Below are 25,269 nucleotides of genomic sequence, written 5' to 3' on the forward strand. Positions count from 1 at the left end.
ATGGAAATGATGTTGTGGCAATTCCAATGTTTAATAGATAGGTTTTAGTTTATTTCTTTGTTTTTGTTTTGTACAATACTTATTGAGAATGCTGTCAAGGATTTAAAGGTATGACTAAGAAATAAAGTCCATGAAGAGAGCAAAAACACTTGAGTGTGAATAAAGTTCAATAGTTAGAATAGCATTCATTTCAGAGATGTGTTTTTATCTACCTGCACTGACTCTATTTCTGAGAGGGCAGCTAAAAATGTTATTTTCTTTTTTTAATTTCAATTTATAAGTTAAACCTAACAATGTGTTTTTATTTATTTTTACTAAAATACCAAATTTTATAACCTAGACACTTTTAAAAAATCAAAATTTTTGCCAAATGAATAATTTCACCTTAATGAGTTCATTATTTCAAATCAAGTAAAATTTTTAGACACATAAGAAATACAATAATTTTCCAAAATCCATGTGCTTTCAAAATACTGGCCATAAAAGAAGTATGTGAACTGTGATTGTTGCCATATTCTGGGAGGTTTAACAAAAAAGGAAATTATTTTTTTTAATTCTTATGTCACACAAACAGAAATATAAACAATAGATTTAGTTAGAATAAATCTAATAGATTTATTAGAGCTTTCCATTTTGATTTTCTCAGTACCACTGATCTTTGCTTTTCTATCTATCTTTTTTTAATTTTATTTTAATCCTCACCTGAGGATATGTTCATTGACCTCAGAGAGAGAGGAAGGAGGAGAGAGAGAGAGAAAGAAATAGTAATGTGAGTCCTGGTTGGCATGGGTCAGTTGGTTGGGCATCACCCTGTAAACCAATAGGTAACCAGTTCGATTCCTGGTCAGAACACATGCCTGCATTGTGAGCTCTGTGCTGTGTCCCTGTCAAGGTACTTGCAGAAAGCAACAAACTGATATTTCTCTGTTTCTCTCCCTCTTTTTTTCACTTCCTTCCTCTCTCTCTCAAATAAAATAAAATATTTTTAAATAAAAGAAATATCTATGTGAGAGAAACATTAATGGGTTGCCTCTTGCATGTGCCCCAGCTGGGGACCAAACCGATAACCCAGACATGCCCTGACCAAAAATCAAACACACAACCTTTGAGTCTACAACACAATGCTCCAAACAACTTAGCCATGTTCTATTTTTTAAACTCTTATTCTGTTACTGTATTCCTTTATTTTAAACTACCTTTTATTCTGTTGTATTTTAAAATATGATTATTTCCTTATTTAAAATAGCAATGTTATTGAACAAATCCTTTTTCCCTTTGTCCTGTCACATGTAATTGGAAAAAATACTGGGTTTATCTATCTGCTCTATTTTCTTTAGACCTGAGAATTTAAAATATACATGTTATATACTTTAATAGTATACTGTATATTAGAATTGAATGTTATTATAGAACTTTACATAATATAATATTTTATATTATAAACTATATATATGCAGTGGACAGATTAAGAAATTATTTTAATGCAGAATTAATATTTTAGTGTTGGTCATTTATCTCTTTATTGCTCAAGAATTTCAGTTAGCCATTTCTATGCACATGAAGACATAAACATACATTTTATCCTTACTTGTTTCATTTACGTAATCACTGCTGACACACACTGGAGGTTTTGTAGTGAGGATTATTAATTAAAACCTCAAATATCTCAACTAGATATAACAGAAGAAAGAGTGTATGCTAGACAACAGAAAGGCTTTTACCAATACAGTTAAGGCTCTGACGGGTGCTCCTGAATTTTACTGTACTCAGAACATGTGATACTGTTATTTCAGGTTCCCCTTCCCAGAAGCTCTTTTATAGAACTTGGCTAAGAGACAATAAAATGTCCTTTTTGGTCAGAAAGCACTGAAATACTTTAAAATGAGCTGTTGAAAGGCAAAGCTAGTTGGCTTTGCTGCATTCTCCTGACAAATCTTGACTTCTGGGAGCTTCCTTGTGACTTTTGCCATTGCACATGGCAGGAATTCTTCAGGTGTCCCAGCTGACAGTCAAGAAAACTTTTTATACAACATCTATTCTAATGCTTTCTTTACTAACATTCCTCAGTGGTTATAGTTTGGGGTAGCACGATGTCCCTGACGCTATCAATGTCCATTAGGCCTAATGTCACCTGTCCATGAACATTATTTTCGCTGCCAAACACTGTCTCCAGCCAGAGATTCCCTGAGATTGGGTGTGAAATAAAGTAAGCCTTTACCTTTTACCTTTTCTTATTTTATCTAATTGATTAGACAGTTTTGAAACTTCTGGGATAAAAATTGTGTAGGTACCTCAGAGGTTGACATAGTTATATGTTTCTGCAGTTTAATTCTAGGTCTTCTATTTGACATCTTCCCTTGAAGGCCAAATGCCAAATGGGACAGTGCACATTGAGGAGGGTACCCATTTCAAAATTTCCTAAAATCCCAAATAATAAGGGGAAACAATAAATTTAATAAAAATGAAAAGTAATTATTGACTTAAATTGTAACAATATAAGTAAGTTTTAATTCACTTTCTTTTCAAATTTTGTCTACTTTCCTTTCTGCTATTATTTTTTTAACCTTAAGTTGTTTAGTTTGCATTATGAGAACTTTTAACAAAATCTGAGACTCTTTTGTGAAAATCATAATTATTATAATTTTTAAAATTATGTCCAAATATCTAAATTTGCAACAGTCATCCAAGGATTTTTAAATCAAATATATTGAGATTTAATATAGAAATCTCATTCATCTTCATAGGCAAACTTATCGTATAGATTCCTGAAATGCCATCATTTTATAAAGACTATTTGACTATGAAAAAGTAGAACGCAAAATCACCTATATATCCATGTTGTTTCCAAATTAAGGAAAAAAAAACCCCACGAAACATAGAGCCAAGGACCAATGAGCGCAGAGCAGACTTGCACTGGAGCTGCAGGTGGGAAAGCAGATGTCTTGAAGAGGAGGTGCCACACGCAAAGCTGACATTCTTGCTCCCACCTTTCCATTCTGTTACGACGCACTATTTGTCTTCAGCTTGTAAAACTGAAAGAAATTATTTTTAAACCCTGAAGAGTGTGCCCTCGATCATAGCTTTCTGGTCCCATGTTATAGTTATTCCCTTCTAGAAGGAACAAAAGCATAACTGAACAATGGTACAAAGAAATGGGCGTGGCATACAGGCACCGAAAACCTGGCCCGGCCCCCTGCTGTGTTTGAGTGACCTTTCATCCACAAGCCCCTACCCTATAACCTCAAAGAGGAGAGAAGTGCTTGTCAGGTTCTGGTCAGAAACTTAGTCATGAACCAAGTCTAGTGCTTTTTGCACTGTGCTCACTCCTGCTCTCAGTCATCCAGGAAGCCTTGTTCATTTTAAGCTGTTTTTTTTTTTAATTAATTTATTTACTTTTTAAATACATTTGTCTCTGCCTCCCCCCCCCCCCCCCCCCCCCCCCACTCTCCCCCAATCCTTGCTATATGTTCCTTGACTTTCCCCTTCCCTTCCCTTCCCTCCCCCCTTCCCTCTTTCCTATTTCTTTTCCTTTCAGTGTTGCTGGTCATATTTGCCTTCTTCTTTCATTGTTGTAGTTCCGCTTATAGGTAGATCATATGTATTGTCTTCCCCTCTTATTTGAGATGATGCTCTCCTTCCATCCTCTTGCAAGTTTAGTACTTCTTTTTTTCTTTCTTAAGCTGTTTTAAATTTTGTGTTGCTTTCAGAGCCATTCTCTTATTTGCTATAACTTTGTATTTTCCTTGATTTAAACATTCTTCAGGAGTCACAAGCTTGTGTGTATGTTTCTTGTTCGTTTTTGAGGGGTTTGTTTTTTGTTTTTTGCTCCTTAGTAAAATGTCAAGCTTTTCTATTTGTATTTTAAATAGGACCCATAGCACCTAATAGTTTATATTTTTCCTCATTCTTCTTAAAATGATTACCATGTGGATAATCATCTTAAAGTAGGCAACCATCTAGATCTTATGAGACTTTTATTTATCCTCTTTATTTTTAAAAATACAATATCATGTACGTGTATATTTTAAAAGAACACTTCTGGTAATTGTTACTTTAAAAAAAATCACCTTCTAGGAAAATGGTGTTTTGAATATTATTACCAGAAGAATATTTTATGTTGCATTTTCCAAAAGACAAGTTTTTCTTACGTAAACAATGTTATTCAAGTCCATTAAGGAAATGTTTATAATCAAAAGTAGTTTCTATGCAGAAGCTTTAATTTTGCAATTATCAAAAATAAAATACCATTTCAACCTTATCACTTATAAACAATAATTGTTAATATTTAGTAACTGCTATTTGAGTGCTATATTCTGAGTTAAAAGCTTCATATTCTGCTTCACTTGGGGTTTACTATCCAGCAAAGTAACTACAATTGTTATCCCTCTACAAGAATGAGATTAAGTACTAAGAGGTTAATTTACCCATTGTTCTAAGTAACAGAGCTGAGCCTAACCCCCACTTAAAGTTGATGACAAAGCCCTTCTTCTTAAAAACTATGCTCTATAGATATAAGACCTAGACTAAATTATCTTTGAACTCTTGGGAAACATAAATGATGTTTCCTCTCTAAGGTATATGTATGCTAGTGTATTTAAAAGTAATAAATGAATTAAAATGTGCAGGATCAAGCAAGCAACTTTTTAACATCAAATGCCGATTTTTAAATGTATCAAATTTACCAAATAAAAATGCATGTCTTCATTTTAACTATAATACATTTCTGCCATTAATTTATTAGTCATTTTAGGGTAAAAGTCTTCCAATGTGAACTGTTAGTATAAATTCACACACATCTGCATACATGTCTCCTCATATTGTCCTTCCAATCTTTTTATTGAGTCATTTATCTGTTTACACCAGAGACAGCATCGATGCCTACCACCATAGAAACAGGAACATAACAGGCAGGTAATGAAGCTTATATTGAAGATTATGAATTCGTCTCAAGAATCAAGTCAGACCAGCCACTGGCCAATTATTATTTGAAAGACATTTTAAATTAAATAGCTTCTTGAGATATAATACACATACTATACAATTTACCCATTTAAAGTGTGCAGTTCAATGATTTTTGTTATATCCACAATCTATGTATAGATATACATGTAGAGGAGGGAGAAAACTCTCAAGTTCTTAAAGCAGGACTTGAAACAAGACCAGATTAACAGGAGACAAACCAATTTAATACATGTCCAAGGGAGAATCACAATCTGATGCTCAGATCATAGAATCAGGTCCAAGAAATGATCAAACCGGGTAACTTTTATGCCTTTTAGACAAAGAAACACTAAATTTGTGATAAATTAACAGGACAGGAAATTTACTGCTCATTACAATGTAATCTAAGCAATGTTTGGGTATTTCTTCATGAAGAATCTAAACAAAGTTTGGGTTTGGATAGTAAATTAGTAAAGGTGGTACAAGATTTGTTTACACAAGCTTTTCAACTCTGGATTCTTTTAACTATTGTGATAAAGTTGTGTCTCAACCTACAGGAGCAAGGAGGGCACCAAACACGTAGGAGATTTGTCTTTTGCCTTTAGGGGGACAGAGAGTTCAGGGTTTTCTTATTATAAGTATAGATTTTTAAGTAACTTTAGTTCAAAATAATCAATATGCCATTATGGGATATCTTGAGTGTCTTTCCCTGGACCCTGGCATGTGTGACTATCACTTCAGTCTATTTTAGAGCATATTCATCAACTCAAAAAATAACATTGCTGATGTAGGCGTTCGGTGGTCCAGGGACCTTAGGGTCCGTGACCCACTGTGGGTTCTTGGTTTCCCATGAGAAACAATTCAAACTCGCCCAGCATAGAGTTTAAAGTCAAAGCAAGTTTAAGTGAGACACTGAGGCAGAGTGTGGACTACTCCATAGATGGAGCAGCTCTTCTTTAATAAATCTGCTTCCTTTATTGAGGTTCATTTAATTGGTGGAGGCCGGGGGTGAGGGGAGAGTATTCGAAGAAGGGGAGGAATACTCAGAATCTTTCTAAGAAAATGGGTGGAGGTTTCACAGAGGAGCTCCTTTGCCATTTTGTGCCCTTACATAGGCTTTCTGTTTCCAATCATGGTAGTGTGGAGTGTCTCCCCTTTAGCATGCTCATGTATTGCAATGAACATGTAATGGAGCTCGTTGTTATCATTAGGTTAAATTAGTTGCCATATGTTAGGCTGAGCTGGTCTTTGAAGGTTTCAACCTGTAAATTCAGTGGGGGGTGGTCTTTCTTCTTGACAGCTCCTATAGCTTTTATGTATAGAAGTCCTCCCTTACAATTGTCCATTGTTAGACACCTGGGACTTTCTGCCCTGAGTGACCTTCTGTACCTGGCCTATCTTTCCTACTCTACTTTTGTCTGTCTAAATGCCTATTATATCAACAAGATATGATGAGCAAAGGGGCAATAAAGCAGGGGCCGACACCTCAGTTTCTCTTGGAGTCTGCAAAATAAACTGGTGAAACAAGTTTTGTGGTGAAATAGACAATGCGATGATTCAGTTCCTTAAGTATACAGAGTCGGAGTTTAAACTGAAAAATGGCCTGTTTACTTGAGCATGGTCAGAGACCAAATTGCAAAAGACTCCAGATATTCAGTCTGAAATTATGATAGTAGTATCCTCAGCAGCAAAGCGTGGGATTCAAATAGATTCAGAATGGTTGCCCAGATTATGCCAGGTAATCTTTTAGGTGCCTCTTCCATACCTGTTCACTGGGTTCTTACTTCTAATTATTGTGTTTTTATCTGTTCACAAGTATTTTCCTTACTCTAAATGAATATATAATTGTGTGGTCTATGTATTTTTTTTTTATCTTCACGAACCTGGAATGTAGTTGATTGATTGATTGTAATAATAAAAATAATGAATTGAAAAGATTTATTTTGCAAGATTCCCAATGCTCTAAAAATATTCTGGGTTTGATTTAAATGAATTTCAGTTGTACTGGCAAAAATCATTATATAGGGTCCTATTCAAAATGCTTTAAATGAGAATTTATATTCTGGTTCCTATAAGTTAACTGGAAAATTAACTATGCTTTGTAAACAGACTATTAAAAAATTGAATAGTATATGTTTTAATATTTTGGGGGTACCCTTAGGTGTCAGTTGACTTTCCTTAAACTTGATTTTACACTGAAACAACAGAATTCAGTTAATTCATTTATTCTCTGTACCCCTTAGTCACAAATCCTGGCCTAAGGATAGATTGAGGAACAGATGGTAAAGAAGGAAAGCTTGCCCTGACCCCAGAGCCTTTACACTCTGATAGTAAAGTAGAAATTGATAAAACTGTGATGTAAATAGGGCCCTGCCAGCCAGTTATTCAGTAGGTTGGAGTGTCGGCTTGATACACCAAGATTGCAAGTTCAATTCTCACTAAGGGCGCATACAAGGAACAACCAATGAGTGTATAAATAAGTGGAACAACAAAGCAATGTTTCTCTCTCTTTTTCTCTTTCTCTTTCCAAAAAAAATCAATAAATAAAAAATTTTCAAAAAATATATAACTTAGTTAAAAATCGCAGTATAAATAAATGTAAATCACAGCCATGTTTCAGTGCTATAGAAATGAATTGCTTCAAGTAAGGCGATGCTAAAGAAGGGATCCTTCAGCTGGAATCTTGAATATGAGTAAGAGTTTATCTAATTAAGAGTAAAGGAAAAAAAAATATCTTCATGGCAGAATAGGCAGTCTATGTTAACCTCCTTTAACGTTCAAACAGATAAAGGCAGAGAATGAAGCAGCAGAGGTGAGCAAAGGTCACATGGCAGGGGGAGGTTAAGGATTTTGTTTTTTATTCTAAATCTGAGGGGAAGGAAGCCTATTATCTCTTTTGAACAGAGTGAGTCACATTATTTGATTCTTTCCCAGAAAACCTTGAGTTTCTCATTTAGGTCCAGAACTAAATCTAATGAACTTTAACGGAGCTGGATTGCTCTCACATTTTATCCAATAAATGAAGGTACTGTGATTTTGTTGCCGGTGGGAATGGGGTTCTTGCAGTGCTGCAAGAAAAGCATTTCAAGGGCCTGCATGGGAAGATAGAGCTTCAGTGGCAAAGTTTATTGAACTGTAGCAAACATAAAAGACTGTCCTAGGTTCAGCTTCCCGCCATGGGAAAAGTTCAGTCTTGTCTCCATCAAGCTCAGAACAAAGGCCAAAAGCCAGAAATTTTGTGTCATCAGTTCAAGCCGTATCAAAGCTTATTCTAGTCCTGTAATTTTCCTCATTGGGCTAGCTTAGTCTGTGTTCCCGGCTGTGCTTTGGCTGCTGCTGTGCTCAGGCCCATGCAAGACCCAGTGCAACCTGCCACGGGTCCCAGGCCCCAGGCAGCTGCTAGGCCTGCTTGGGTTGTTATCTCAAGCTTTAGAAAGCAGGCACTTTTTCAAACTAACCAATCAATGTCCCAGTCATTCGTGGGCTTGCATTGAATCCTCCCCTTAACCTATGCATTTCCTGAATCCTCTGGAGTTCTGTGTCCCTTATGCAATCTCATCCTATTCCCAGGTTAGCCTGACCAGCTTCTATGGTCACCATCTTGGTTCCTACTTCAAATGCCCCATAGTAGAAGCATCTGCCTCTGTGCCATCTTGGCTTTTATTAAACAGTCCTTACCTCCTCATTATGGCTCTATTCCTCCTTCCCCATAGTCTGGGCAAATGGTATGGTTATACCCTGGGGATTTTGGAAAGCTGATCCTTTCTCCCTATACAAAGAAGGGAACAGTATTAATCTTCTTGGGAATACTGGGAATGCTCTGATCTACTAGGGAGTGTGTGATGCTGTAGCTTCCTAGTAGGTAAAGCTTCTTAATGTCTATATCTCTTTGCTCCCTTCCTTTATTAATATCTAGCTACCTATGGTAAAAATTTTGTTACAATTTTTTTCTCGTCTTTGTCTTAAAATTTTCTATCTAATTAATTATAAATTCATTTTCTGAAATTAGTTTAAAATTTTTCTCAGAACTCCAAATGCCTAAAACAAACAAACAAACAAAAAACAAAACACCTCTGAGTACAAACCATACAGATCTCAGGAAAAATTTTATAAAAAAAATGTTCACAAAATAGGGGTTAGTTATATCTTGTCATTAAGGGGTGGTTATAAATCTGGCTGTTGAGGGAAATGGGTTACTGAGTTGGCCCTGAAAAAGATGCTATCTCAACAGCATTTTTTCTAGACAGGTCCCAGGGAGAGATTTCCCATTTTCTTACCATGGTAATGTGAATTAAAAACCTAAACACTGAGAAAATCTTTAGATCAGTAATTCAAGGAGAGAAAACTAAGAAGCAGGAAAAAAAAAAGAAGCTGAAGGAAAATACTCTAAACACATCTACAAAAGACAAGAGTGATATAAACAATATTAATGTCTACCTTAAAATATCTAAACCACAATGTCTGGATGATCTTGTTTTCTATTTTTATGTTACATAAAACTTCTTTAATGAGTGATTTATTTTAGTTAACAAGCTTTTTCTTTTAAGAAAGGGAAATGCATTCTTAAAATACTTTCCAGTTTCTAGATATATCTAGAAACTCTCAGTGACCATGTACATTTGATATTATTGTATATCTTCCCAGCTCCAACAACAAAATTCTGCAATTAAATAAATGTTTATTGATTTTACAGAGAGTGGAAGAGAGAGAGAGAGAGAGAGAGAGAAAGAGAGAGAGAGAAACATTGATATGACAGAGAAACTCCAATTGGTTTCCTCCCATATGTGCCCTGACTGGGGATCAAAGACACAACCTAGGTATGTGCTCTAAGCAGGAATTGAACCCACAACCTTTTGGTATATGGCATGATGCTCCAACCAGCTGAGCCACACTGGCCAGGTGTTCCAATTTTTTTAAAGGAACAGTTCCAGGGTTGGAAAAGCTGTAGACTTTATTTATTGATTCACTGACTTATTCAACAATCATTTCAAGATGAAAAAGATAGGCATTATTCCATATGATGCAGGCGTTCCGGGGGCAGGGTCAGTGACCCACTCTGGGATCTTGGCTTCAAGTAGAAAGGAATTCAAATTCAAGCCAGCATGGTATTAAAGTGAAAATGAGTTTATTAGTGAAGTAGTGAGACAGAGAACCTCCCCTTTAGTGGATTTTTCTTCCCTTAATGAAGTTTATTTGATTAAAGGTAGGGCATTCAATGAGAAGGAGGAATATTCAGAATTTTTCCAGGAAAATTATAAAAGTTGTAAAGACTTCTTGTTAGAGCTCCATAGGCCATTGTGTGACCTCTTTTGGACTTTTTGTTTTCTCTCAGGGAAGTACAGGGTGTGGCATTTAGCATGCTAATGTATTACAATGAGTGTATAATGAGGTTAGAGGTTACCATTAGGTGAAATTAGTCACAATGTTGGATGGAGCTGGTCTCTGCTGGTTCTAAGCCATAAATTCATTGAGGGTTGGTTTTCCTATCTCCTTATCAGCTACAGCCTCTTCGCCACATGCTTTATCCCTCATGCACTAGGTTATATCAATGGACAAAACAAATTACAAAAATATTCAGTGTCCTTATAGAATACTTACATATTAGTTTAGGATGGATGAAGGAGAGAGAAAACAAGTAATAAATGTAAATAATGAATAAAAAAATAGCAGGATAGAAGCCGATAAGGATAATGGAAAAGAATAGAACAGAACTTAGGGTATTGGGAACTTGGAATCCTTACAAATAAATATTAAGTATCTTAGAATAAATTAGTTTTAATTTTATTTACTACTTAATGACATGTAATTTTACTCATAAATCTTAATTGATGAACTGCATGGGGGAGAAACAAAATTTTCTCTACCACCAAGGTCCTTCTGGCTGGTCTAACAGACATGAGACAGATTAGCAAAAGAAAATAACCAAATTTAATACATGTATATGTACGGAAATCCCACATACATGAGAGAATCAGAGACCCTCACATGCAAAAGAAGTTCAGGGGCAGAAGGGGGGATGAGCTATATAAGATACCCTGAGCTAGAAACGAGGTAATGCACTGGGGAGCCTTCAAAAGGTCACTGTGAAATGGTAAGAACACAAGTTTGGTGAATAAAAGTTTGTTTGGACCTATAGATAGCTCAAAAGAGCTTCTCTCTGATAATCTCTTATGATGGGCAAGGCCTCTGATTTAAGTTCTTCCACGTGGTTCGGTTAAAGAGAGGGACAGAAGTTTCTCTTGAGCCTGTGGCTAAAGTTGCCCTTAACTCAAAACAACCTGCATACCCCAGAGGCACATCTTGTGGTGACTTATTCTGAACCCCTACAAATGAATAATAATAACAACTACTTTTTATTAAGTATTTACTGTGTTCTAATTAAGCACTCACTTCCATCCAATTGCCAGTTACAAATTACTCTCCCTTTTATCAGGGAGAGTAATTTATCAGATGAGAGGTAGACATTGCTTGCTCGGCACACACAGACTACAAAGCAAAAACAGACTTAGGTACCAGTGCAGTTTATGCCAGAGACTTTTCTCACTGAGTTAGTGAGGGTGGGTGGGTAAGTACTGGGTTGGTGGAAAATAGTGAGAACATGTTAACTTAGTCATGGGTTTGAATTTCAAATTGATTAAGACCGTTTTCAATATTTTATTTTTCATATTTCTTCGTAATATTCTAGAAAAAGAAAGAACTACTTGTCAAGTAAAAGTTGAAAACCACCTCTTTTCTTAAAAACTACTGCCTACCTTAAAGTATTTTGGCAATTTAATGTTAAAAATAGGCATTTGTGGGGGCGTTGGAAATGCTTGTTGTAAAATAGTTTATTGTGCTTGAAAAAAAACAAAGGCTTAGGAGGTATACTTATTCTAAAAATAGAAAAAACCCAGTGGAATTTAGATAATCCTTTCAACTAAACTATCTTACATATGCTATACAGGGTGGGACAAAAATAGGCTTACAATTGTTGATATGAAAAATAATACAATAATTAGCAATAATATAAGAATAAACTGTTTCACATACTCACAATTGTAAATCTACTTGTGCCCCATCTTGTACTTCTTTTATGCAAGACATTTTATTCTTTAATGCACCTACTTGATTTTCCATCTATTGCTTTCAACTGTCTCAACTCTGTAATATAGAAACAAATTTTCTGTAGTTATTTCAGGGATTTATTTTATTGTATTCTACAAAAGTTTAGCTAACTTGTTTTTGTTTCTTTTTTTCATATCTCATTTGCTCAGTTAGACAAAGTACTGCAACATTCTTGCCATTTTGTTTTATTCTGTTATTGTGCTTTTACTGAAAAATGGAATCTGATACTAATTAAGGAAATGCAGACTATCATTTCCCATCTTGCTCACTCTGATTTTGTGTATCCATTTGTGCAAGTAGAGGTTCTCTAGTCGTTCAGCCTGCAAAGGGGCCTGAGCTCAGTCACCAGCTTAATCATAGGAGTGGAAACACATGATCATCTAGAGCCCTAAATAGAAATTTCTACAATGGACAGTACTGTTACACATTGGGAAAAAATGACTATTTAACATATTATCACTCTATTTGAAAAATAAAAACTTGCAAAGTCACTTGTTATTAAATATGGATGTCACAGTAAAATTCTGAACAAGTAGATAATTTTCTTGGGAGTACTATCTACATACTGAGGAAATTCCACAAGTTTATTTAAATTTTATCTAGTATTTCTTAACATGCTATTCATAACATGTATAGCTTTTAACTAAACACTGCATTTTTTTAATTTTTAGATTAAGAAGCACAATATATGATTTTTCTCTTTTCAGGGGGGTGCAGAACATAACATTCCAGTTGTCATTTCAAAAATCTCCAAGGAGCAAAGAGGTAAAGTATTAAGAGAATTATATTGTAGCCATTCCTTTGTAAGCCATTGTTATTCAAGAATAAGATAATTATATAAGAATCATAAATCAGTATGTTATTGACTAACTGCAGCTTCCCCATGATCAGGCAATAAGTGAATGAGTCTGACTCCTGAGTCTATGCACTTTCTTATTCCAAGGAAGGACTTTATGAAAGATAATAGAGCATTGAACTGTGTATGAATTAGGGAGTATATTACTTTTCAATTGTTTTATTAAACAAACATACAAACAAATGTAATGGTAACAAGTTATATCAAGTATAAGCAATTTTAGATGTATATTATTGGGTTGGCCAAAAAGTCAATTCGTTTTTTTCCATAAAATAAAAGACACGTTTTTAATTTTCACCAATAACTTCACTGATTTGGATATTTTAATTATGTCGGCTCTCTCCTGCTATTCGCTTCTAGTGGGTAGAGGCCATGGGTGCTGCTAAGTGTCTTCCAATGCGTAAGACAGCCCCACAGCAAAGAATCACTTGGCCAAGGAGTCAAAAGTATCAAGAAACTTCACAAACTACTTTTGACACTTTCGCTCAGTCACAGCAACTTCTCCATACACTGCACAAATCTTTTTATGTGTTTAGTTGCGTTTTTATCTTTCTTAAAATAATAAAACATTGTATGTTGTAAATGTTATAGATTTTCTTCCATCATCAATATTAAAATGGCTACACAAAAATTCACCAATTTTGATAAGATTTTTAAAATACATGTTGATATGACAACTGTCACAATACAATCTAACAAAATAGTTTTGAATGATGTTAAAGACAACTAAGTGCTACTAGAGCTACCATGTGGGAAAAATAGATAAATAAATGAACTTTTTGGCCAACCCAATATTTTCAGTTCTTATGTATAATTTAACTCAGCTAACCCCTCACATAAAACTTTACCTAGGGAAATCACTAAAGATATAAAGCACCTGATAATAACTGATATGTATAAGATAATCAAATGTTTAAAAAAAAATTGGGGCTGATTCAATGATTGATGTATTGAATGTCTACATCTTAACTTTTTCATAGCTACCTTAAAATTGTAAGTACATGAGAAAATTTAGTCATTGATGCAGAAGACAGTATATGTTTTAACAACTGTAAAATCTGAAATGGAACTAAATTGAAATATCTCAGCTTGTGTTTCAGTATTTGGGCTGAATCACATGGCTACTTTTGTATTTACATTCTTTGTGCATCTTTTAAGATAATATCCACATAAAGCATTTATTTTTTTATTTTGAGTTTAATTTATAAAAACTAATCTGTATAAAGAAAGTGGTTGATGCATAATCAATTGTTCTTTTTCATTCACAGCGGAACTTTCGGGACTACTCTTTATCGGGGATGCAATTTTACAGGTAAATATTTTACTATTATTGTTCTATGCCAATCAAAACATAAAGTTACTTGTAACATATGATGTGAAACTATGCTTTCCTTTCATTGCAGATAAATGGAATTAATGTGAGAAAATGCAGACATGAAGAAGTGGTGAGTTTTCTTCATTCTTTCTTGATATCAGGATTTTCCCCTTGTGCAAATGAGGATTTAGTATATCGCTAAAAACTACTTAATTTATTCAGGAAAACGATATGACATTGGTCCAATGTGCTATATTTGCAAAGGATATCTTGGTCTCTTAATTGTTTATTTTTTATGTTAGAAACAGATCAGGAGTACTGTACAAAGAAATACTTAAGGAAGGTCAGTTTTTATGTTTTTCCTATTGTTCTATTAATCCCTACCAATTAATGTCCTAAAGTTTATCTCTACATAAACTACATCACTAACTTTTGCAAATGTTTAAAAGTTTATGAACAAGCTTTTCTTAAAAAAAAGCTTGGTGGGGGCAAGGGAAAGTGGTAGTGGGAAGGCAGAGACAAATGTATTTGAAAAAATAAATTAAAAAAAAGCTTATGAACAATAAAATTTATGCCTGTAAAATCCCACACAGTAACAGGGGCAGTTGGACAATTATATAAAGACTGTATGTGTTGTATATGTATGTGTGAGAGAGAGAGAGAATTTAAAGGAGCTTAGTCTCAAGGCAACAATTTAACACTAATCAGAATGGTTGTCATTTTTTTTACTGCGGTATTTTGTTGATTTTTGGTAAATGGGCAGATCTGGAACCCTGGCCTCATATATTCAAATGCAGTCCATTTGGGTGGGCCCAGGAATTTGAATTTTAAACAATCAACTCAAGTGATTCCATTGTAGGTGGCTTCTAAACTATACTTTGGGAGAACCTGGAAGGTTGCGAAGCGTCTGCTGGGGATGGTGAGATAGAATAAAAATTATACAGAAAGAAATAGGACAGTGTCAGAGACTTTGGGAAATGTTTGTCGTAGTTGATTCTTTTTATTATTGTTCAATCAAAATTGTCCCAATTTTTGCCCTGTTCCTCTCCCCTGCTCGGTCCATCCCCCCAACTCCCTCAGTCAGTCCCCACCCTGTTATCATTACCATGGATCCTTTATACATGTTCCATGACTAGACCCTGTCCCTTCTTTCCTTTGTTATCCCTCTGCCCCACGCCCTCTGGTCGCTGTCAGTTTGTTCTTTATTTCTATGTCTCTGGTTCTATTTTGCTCATTTGTTTTTTTCTTCATTAGGTTTCACTTATAGTTGAGTTCATATTGTATTTGTCTTTCACAACCTGGTTTATTTCACTTAGCATAATGCTCTGCAGTTCTATCCAAGCTGTTTTGAAGGATAGGAATTCCTTCTTTCTCTCTCTTGTATATTATTCCACTGTGTAAATGTACCAGTTTTTTTACCCAGTTATTTACTGATGGGCACTTAGGCTGTTAAGTAACATTTATAGAGCCTTTGCTAAATGTCTACATCAGTTCACATGGGAAAGCGTAGAGGAGAAATTATGTTTAAAATTTATACTCAAGTGTCAAACAAAATGAAAAATACCTTAAGCCTTTTGCTTCTCGGAGCTCTAGTTTATTTGTTTTTTTTATTACACTCCTCCTCTGCTAAAAGCTATTTGGAAAATTCTCTCATATGTGTACATATTTTAACTTCAAAAAGGCAACCTGGAGTGTCTGTGAAAAGCCCCAGTTCTACAAGTAGCAATCTTAGGGAGGGTCCTTGATTATGAACACTTGGAATAGTTAATCAGGTTTTGTTAGTATTTATCACTATTCATACTTGTCTTTGTCCTCTTAAAACTCTTACTTGGCCACCCCTGTTGCCACTCTGTGGTAGACTTTATATGTAAAATATAAATATTTCACATCTCAAGATTCCTACAAATATGTACGGAGAAGAGTATTGTTTTAGACAAGTGAGAGAACAGCATAGCAAAGAGTACTCTGCAGATTCATGTAAACTTTAAATATTGCTTTTTATTGAATTTATTCAGGTAACATTGGCTAATAAGATTACATAGGTTTCAAGTATCCACTTCTATAATAATACATCATGTGTGCATTGTATTGTGTATTTACCACCCCAAGTCTAGTCTCTTTTTATTAGCATTTATCCCTGCTTTCTACCTCTATCCACCCTCTCTGGCAATCACCATGCTGATATCTGTAATCTGTGTCCAGACTTTTTTTTATCTTTGCTTAATCCTTTAATCTTTTCCACCCAGTCCCCAACCCCCTTCCTCTGACAGTTGTCAATCTGTTCTATGTATCTATGAGTTTGTTTCCGCTTTGTTTGCTAGTGTATTTTATCAGATTCCACTTTTAAGTGAAATCACATGGTACTTCTCTTTCTCTGACCGGTTACTTAGCATAATACTCTCCTAGTCTATCCATGCTGTCACAAAAGGTAAGATTTCCTTCCTTTTTATAGCTAAGTAATATTTCATTGTGTAAATGCACCACAGCTTTTTTGCCAAGGAAAAGCGGAATACGACCTCTTTTCTTAAGAATCACTGCCTATCTTATATTTGAGTATTTTGGCAATTTAGTGTTAAAAATAGGCATTTGAGGGGGAAAAATGTCTGTTGTAAAATAATTTATCTTCCTTGGGGGGGAAAAAAAGTTTAGGAGGTATAGTTATTCTGAAAATAAGAAACCCCAGTGGAATTCAGATATCTTTTCAGCTTTTTTATCCACTCATCTATTGATGGGCACTTGAGCTACTTTCAAATCTTGGCTATTGTAAATGATGCTGCAATTAACATAAGGGTGCATATATTCTTTTGGATTGGTATTTCAGTTTTCTTTGGATATATTCCCAGAAGTGAAAATGCTGGGTCATAAACAGTTCCACTTTTAGTTTGACTGAGGTAACTGCATACTGCTTTCCACTGTGGCTGCCAATATCTGCATTCCCGCCAAGAGTGCAGGATTCTTCTTTCTCCATGTCCTCACCAGCACTTCTTTGTTGATTTATTGATGATAGCCATTCTGATAGCTGTGAGATGGTATCTCATTGGTGGTTTTAATTTGCATTTCTATGATGATTAATGACAATGAGATTCCTTTCATATCTCTACTGACCATCTGTATGTCCTCTTTGGAGAAGTATCTGTTCAGGTCCTTTGCCTATTTTTTAATTGGATTTTTTTTTTGGTGTTGAGTTTTATAAGTCCCTTATAAACTTTGGATAGTAAGTCCATATCAGATATATCATTGGAGAATATGTTCTTCTATTAAGTGGGTTGTCTTTCCATTTTGCCATGTAAGCAAAGATATTTTAGTCTTTTTTTTCAAAAGTATAAAATACGTTTAAACTCATTATACATGGAGCAAAAACAAGTACATTCGTTTTTAGAACCACAGGCTATTAAATTAAATAGTTTTTGCAATTTCCCCTCCCGAGGCAGTCAGCATGCTTAAGACAAAGAGTGATGGACCTCTGATTAAGTAGATTAATGTAGCATGAAAGGCTAGAACACAGTGATAATGCCATTTCTTAAGGGTGTTCATTCCTTTTCAAAGAAAAGGAACTGAAAATTGCATAGCAAATTATATGTAGTCTTTCTCAATAAACTTTTATTTTTAAGATGCTTAACTTTGATATTAACACTCTTATGTAATTTCAATTTTTAACTTTTCAACAGTAATATGACGCTTTTGGCCTCACTATCAATTACCTAAGCAAATAGACTAACACCTCAGTGGGACTAAGATGTTAATTAAATGTTTAAGAATGGATTAACATGGGCAGAAAAAGCACAAGAATCTCAGAGAATGTAGATGTTCTTTAAATAGCATGCTGCTATACTTCATTCCTTATTCCAATTGGTGATTCACATAAACTTTCAAATTTAGAAACAAACTGTGTAGATATGTCTATGTATTGTTTGTGCATGTAAATTTTCTTTTACTAATCTACGCTATTCTTTGATATTTTTAGTAATTCTGTATTTGGCTCTATCAGTTTCACTATTAGGAAGCCTTCAATAGAATAGCTTTTACTTTTGTTTTGAAGTTTAACTTTTGTAGAAGGGGGATCCCATGTTGTCTATTGTGAGTGCTCAGTAGAATTGATGATGGAATTATGTATCTAGATGCCTAAAATTAGGTTACTGAAGTCAGTTGCATCTATGTGTTTCTGTCTGGGGGTGTCATAAGTCAATTCTGGGCTTCAACCATGCCATAAAAGCATTCTCCTTGCTAGAAGACTGCTAAGGAAAAGAAGCTCTCAAAGTTTCCTCATTAAGAAGGGCTAGAACAAGTGCCAAATGCTGCTTTGCATGTGACCTGGTGAGGAGCTAGCCGGATGCTGTGTATAAAAGGATTTAACGCTCAGAAAAAATGGCATAGAAATCCAAGCTCTGACCACTTACTAATATTATAATTTCAGGCAAATAAATTTACTTTTTCTGTCCCTTTCTTAATCACCTGTAAAAACTAAATTCATATGAATTCTTATAAGGATTTAGAGTAATGTGTAAAAAAGTCCTAACACAGATCTGGCAACTAAGAAAAGTTATATATTATTTTATTCCATCAAATAATATTGCTTCACATGCTGGCGCTCTTCTCCTTATTTACCCTAGTGGCCACTGCTATGTGAGTGTTGAATAGTGCTTTGTTGTGACCCATGCTGGCCCCTGAGAGGTCCCACAGCAGAAAGGAAACTCATGAAGATGCTACGCTGTATCCCAAGCTGCTTCTACCACTTCCAGTCAGGAATCAAATTAGGCACCTGTGGCTGGTATGGCAGAACCATTTGAAAAATGAAGATATCTTACTCATTCTAGCAGGGTGTCTCTTTTTATTCTTGATGTAAATGTGTTTTGTAGTGCATGACTTGTGTCCCCAAAACACAGATCCCTAAAGTACCTTTTTTTCAAGGAAAGCTGAATGTATTGACATTGCTGTTGTTAAGATTGTCTCTACTTTCTTTAACTTACCATTAAGCTGTAGACATATTAAGTGGTTGTCATTTCTTCTCTGTTTCTACTTTATAATTTACTTTTATTTTTTAATATATATTTTTTTATTTTTCAATTAGAGTTGACATACAAAATTATATTAGTTACAGGTGTACAACGTAGTGATTGGGAATTTATATAACTTTCAAAGTGATCATCCCAATAGCTATATTACCCATCTGATGATGCCATACATAGTTATTAACATATGATCTACTAAATTTCCTATGCTGTACTTTACATCCCCATGACTGTTTTTATAACTAAAAATTTGCAAATTTTAATCACTTTCCCTGAATCAACCATCCCCTCAACTGCCTCCCATCTGGCAACCATCAAAATATTCTCTATATCTATGAGTTTCTTTGCTTATTTTGTTTTGCAGATTCCACATATAAGTAAAATCATATTGTATTTGTCTTCATTTGACTCTGATTCATTTCACTTAACATAATACCCCCTAGATCCATCTATGTTGTTGCATATGGTAAGATTTCATTCTTTCATTATTGCTGAGTAATATTATATCATACATAAGTTCCACCTCTTCTGTATCTATTTGTCTATTGATGGTCATTTAGTAGCTTCCATATCTTGGCTATTATAAATAATGCTGTAGTGGAGATGCATGTGTCTTTTTGAATTAGTGTTTTGGGTTTCTTTGGATAAATAGAAGTGGAATTGTTGGGTCATTCTTTGTTTCCTTTTTTTTCTTTTTCTTTTTTTAAATTTATAAATCATGTTTATTCTATTACAGTTGTCTCAATTTTTACCCCTTTACCCCCCTCCACATATTGCATCCCCACCCCCCTGCTCCCACAGTATATTCCCACTCTATTGTCCATGTCCATGGGTCATTCATACATGTCCTTTATCTAGTCCCTTCGCCTTCTTTCCACCATTGTCCTCTTTCCCCATCCCCTCTGGTCACTTTCAGTCTGCTCCAAGTTTTCATGCTTATGGTTTATTTTGTTTGTTAGTTTATTTTGTTGAATAGAGTCCACTTATAGGTGAGATCATATGGTATTTGTCTTTCATCAACTGGCTTATTTCACTTAGCTTATAATTCTCCAGTTCCACCCATGTTGTCACAGAAGATAAGAGTTCCATCTCTCTCTTTCTTTCTTTCTTTCTTTCTTAAATGCAGATTGATTTTATTTATTTTTTAAAATGTCAAAGTTAATTATAAAATATTTTAAAAAAATTAAAACCATTATAAAGTCTCAGCAATTAAACCAACATGACACCAGCATAGAAATAATCAATTAGATCAATGAAATATACTAAGCATTCTATAGATAAATGTATATATCTATCTAACAATATAACAGATAATTAAGTTGATATTTAAAATCAATGGGGAAAATAATTCTTATTCAACAAATAAGGTGCATGGACCACTATTACTTGAGATAAAACAAATATAGAGCCCTATTTCACACATTATACAATAAATGTTCAGGTGAGTTAAAAATCAATATGTAGAATCTAAGGAGTTTTAGAAGAAAATAGAACTAATATTTTTCATGACCTGAAGTAAAATATTCAACCCCAGAAGCTATAAAGTAAATATTGGCAATATGACTATATTAAACATTTAAGATTATATAGTAATATACATATAAAGAAAGTTAAAGGACAAGGAATAGAATAGAAAAGTATTTGCAACACATCTAAAAAAAGGTTAATAGAGTTTTTTTTGTCTGTTTGTTTTTAGGGAAAAAAGTTCTACAAACCTTTATCAATAAATGGATAAAGAATACCAAAAAGTCATTTAAAGCTTTAAAAAAAATGATAGAAATGAGCAAAAAAATATACAAAAACAGGTTTAGTTTCAACAAATAGTGAAGGAACAATTAAAATAACATCATTGTCACAATCAGATTAATGAGTATTAAGCATATTGGTAATATCAAGTATTGGTGACTGTGAAAGGAACTGTCTATACATAGTCTCTTTTTTTCTTCATCTTGTTAAAGCAGTCCCTTTAGCATATCTTGCAGTGCTGGTTTGGTGGAGGTGTATTCTTTTAGCTTTCTTTTGCCTGGGAAACTCCGTATTTTGCCTTCCATTTTAATTGAGAGCCTTGCTTGGTAGAGCAGTCTTGGTTGCAGGCCTTTGCTTTTCAGTACTTGGAATATTTCTTGCCATTCCCTTCTGGCTTGCAGTGTTTCTCTTGAGAAGTCAGCTGCTAGCCATATCAGGGCTCTCTTATATGTTACTACCTCTTTATCCCTTGCCTGCTTTAGGATTCTCTGTCTTTGCTATTTGCCATTTTAATGATGATGTGTCTTGGAGTGGACCTCATTGAGTTCCTCTTGAATGGGACCCTGTGTGCTTTCTGGACTTGTGTGTTTTTTTCTCTCCTGCAATTAGGGAAGTTTTCCATCATTACTTTTTCAAACAGGTTCTCTATCCCTTCCTTAACCTGTTCTCCTTCTGGTATCCCTATTATACGGATATTATTACATTTCAGGTTGTCCTGCATTTCCCTCAATGGCTCTTCATTCTTTTTGAGTCTTCTTTCATTTTCTCGCTCTTTCTGGGAGCTTTTTTTCTACCTTGTCCTCCAGCTCACTGATTTGATCCTCAGCTTCATCTAGCCTGCTTTTGGTTCTTTTACTGTGTTATCCAATTCAGAAATTTAATACTTCATTTCCTCTTATCTGTTATTGATAGTTTCTATGTCCTTTTTCATGCTGATATAGTTTGCAGTAAGTTCCTTGTAGTTTCCTTGCAGTTTTTTGTAATTCTGTCTGAGCTCAATGAGCTCATTGAGCCTCCTTAGAACCATTGTTTGGAACTCAATATCTGATAGTTTACTTGCCTCTATTTCATTTATTTCTCTTTCTGGGGATTCCTCCTTTCCCTTTGAGTGGGGGATATTTATTTGTCTTCCCATTAGTTGTGAGACTCTTCTCTTTTGCTTCTGATTCTTAAGTGGCTCTGTCTTGATTTCCTGACTTTGTGGTGTGAACTTCTTTGGTTGGAGACTGCTGTTTTTACTTTCTCTCTTTGTTTCTTATTACAACTTTTGTTTAAGATTGTTTTGTCTACTATAAGTATTGTTATCTCAGCTTTTTTTGTTTGTTCTGATTTGAATAAAGTGTCTCTTCTACCTCTTTACTTTTAGTCTGTATGTGTTTTGACCTGAACTGTATCTCTTGCAGACAGCATATATATGGGTCTCGTTTTCTTCTCCATTCAGTCACCCTATTCTATGTTTGTTGATTGGAGCACTTAATCCGTTTACAATTAAAATAATTATTGATAAGTATATAGTTATTGACATTTTATTATTTATACTTTTGATCTCTCCTCCTCCTTTTCCTTCTTCTTCCTCTGCTTCTTCTAGAGATACTTTAACATTTCTTGTAATAGTAGTTTGGTGGTGATGAATTCTAGCTTTTTCATGTCTGGGAAGATCTTTAACTCTCCTTTGATTCTAAATGATAACATTGCTAGGTAGCACAATCTTGGTTGTAGGTTCTCACTTAATCACTTTGAATATAGGTTTTATATTGATGTATTCTGGTCTGCAAATTTTCTGTTGAGAATTCAGCTGACAGTCTTATGGAAGTTGCCTTGGAATTAACTAACTGCTTTTCTCTTGCTGCTTATAAAATTTTCTCTTTGCCTTTAACCTTTGACCTTTTAATTATGATTTGTGTTGGTGTGGACCTCTTGGGATTTATTTTTGTTTGTGACTCTATGATTCCTGAACTCATATATCTATTTCCTTCACCAGATTACAAAAGTTTTTAGTCATTATTTTTTCAAATAGGTTTTCAATTCCATACTCTCTCTCTCTCTCTCTCTCCTCTTTCTGGAAATCGTATGATGTAGATTTGGCGTGCTTGATGTTGTACCAGAAGCCCCTTAAACTATCCTCATTTTTTAGTTTTTGTTTTACTTTTTGCTGTTCTGATTGGGTGTTTTATGCTACTTCATCTTCCAAATTGCTTATTCATTCCTCTACTTCATCTAATCAATTGTTGATTTCCTCTATTATATTCTTAATTTCAGTTATTGTATTCTTCATTTCTGAATAGTTCCTTTTTATGTTTCCTACCTCCATTTTTATATTCTCTTATCTCTTTGTTAAAGTTCTCACTGAGTTTATCTACTTTTCTCCTAAGTTCATTGAGCATCCCCTTATAACTAGTATTTTCAACTCTGCATCCAGTGGACTGCCTGTCTCAATTTTGTTTAGCTCTTCTTTCTGGAATTTTGTTGTTTCTTTCCTTTGTTTTCATTTGGTACATATTTGTTGTCTTCCAACTTTGGCTGACTCTCTGTGTATTTGTTTCTGTGTATCAGGTAGATTAGCTAACCTCTCCTGTTGTAGATGAGTCTTGATTGCTCTTTGGAGGGATTGACCCTTAGGCTGAATGGGTTTGATTGCAATACTGGCTATGATCGCAATAGAGGAGCTGTTTTTTAGGGGTTGACCCTTGAGGATGATTCAGTTTAGCAGGGCTCTGATGCATGCTGAGTCTGTCCTTTGGGTGTGTCATGCATGCAGGTGGTTGGGTAGTACTCTGGTATCGTTTAGAAACTGGCCACCTGGCATATTTGTTTGGAGGAGCTCTAGTGAGCATGGTCATTTGCTACCTGTATGCAGCTGATGCAACTTGGTATGAGCTACAAAGTAATCTGCAGAGGGTTGTCACTTATGTGAGATTTGGAAGCAACTGAAAGAGGCTAAGCTGTGAACTGAGGCTGGCTAGTGATTGTCATCTCTTTATCAAGCTATCCATATTTTCTTTCACTTGTCAGGTAACCTGATTACATGTAAAAACATCTGTAGTAACATTTATGAGAAGTGGAATTAAAACTGAGTCATTTGTGACACAAGAAAAAGAATATAAATAACTTTATATATTTCTAACTAGATTACTATATGGACATCATTTCACTTAGAGTTTAATAATTAAGAATATACAAAAATTATTAGGAAAGGGTGATATGAAAAATGTTTATTTACAGTGGCCTTCAAAATATAATAATGGTTACCTGTCTATACTCACTAGAAATAAAAGTAAATAAGATTTAATTATAGCAGAAAAGTATGTATCCTGATTCTGCTGTCAACTTTGTTGGATGTACAAACCCATTAATATAATTGAAATTTCTATCTCACAAAACTTTTGAAATACAGCAGCTCATAACTAGGCAAAGCAGGGTCAATGGATCGGTGATTCCAGAGATTTTCTTCTAAAATACATTTTTGGTTTCAGGTTTGAGATTTATCAGTCTTAAAATAGAGGTTCATCTGCTCTTTTTGTTTTTATGGTTTTATTAATAAAAAAATTAGATAATTAGAAATGCAAAGAATATCCCTCTACTTTTAATTTGTGATTTTTATATCCAACCCTAAAAAACTGTATAACTCTTACAAAAGCAAAAATGGTTAGCTAAAATTATGTAAATTAAAATTATACAGTCATGCAATGAAAACAAATGTTGATAAAACTAATATAAAACTTGACTTAATTTCATTTTAATTGTTATGTTTAACTTAATTTAAAATTTCCATTGAAATAAAAACATTTTTTAACTTAATAAGAAAATAACATTTCAAGGGATATGCTATATCATCAGAAAATAATTAATTTATATATTGGAAAAGTTTAGGAGGTTGGAAACTAGGATGTGATTTGAGAACACAAATTATTTTAGATCTGGGCAAAAATATTAAAATGACATTTAGTGGTAAATTATGTTTTACCTAAGTGCTAACAATTCTCAGTTTGTTCTCAATTTAGAAATAGGTTTTGAGCTCTAACTGATTAATAATTTCCTTAAGAATTCTAACCATAGTGGACTCTTTTACTTCAAATTAACTACCAACCAAGGAAAGCCATATTTGAAATAATTTAACTTTTAATATTTCTAATTGGTTTGGGAAATGTTAAGAGCAAAGGGAAAAAGGTGAAAAATATTGTTTATACTATCTCTTATTTTGAAAAGAAAAAAAGTATTCAGAACTGGCCTTAATTACATACTAACTTTTTGTTCATACACATAGGAGTTCCTTTGCTTCTGTCCCCTAATTAGGTTAT

The 25,269-nt window shown here is 34.3% G+C and overlaps 1 protein-coding gene across 1 annotated transcript in view; it reads left to right on the plus strand.

Moving 5' to 3' along the window:
- The window catches only part of SNTG1 (syntrophin gamma 1), a 576,561-nt gene that overhangs the window by 280,993 nt on the left and 270,299 nt on the right, over nt 1-25,269 (plus strand). The window contains exons 5-7 of the mRNA XM_054595747.1: nt 12,753-12,810; nt 14,170-14,213; nt 14,305-14,346. Coding sequence (XP_054451722.1) covers nt 12,753-12,810; nt 14,170-14,213; nt 14,305-14,346 — 144 coding nt within the window. The remainder of the gene's footprint in view (nt 1-12,752; nt 12,811-14,169; nt 14,214-14,304; nt 14,347-25,269) is intronic.

The sequence above is a fragment of the Pteronotus mesoamericanus genome, unplaced genomic scaffold (genome assembly GCF_021234165.1).
Source record: "Pteronotus mesoamericanus isolate MK-2021 breed Mesoamerican mustached bat unplaced genomic scaffold, CSHL_Meso_final scaffold_54, whole genome shotgun sequence".
In the NCBI taxonomy this organism is placed as follows: domain Eukaryota; kingdom Metazoa; phylum Chordata; class Mammalia; order Chiroptera; family Mormoopidae; genus Pteronotus; species Pteronotus mesoamericanus.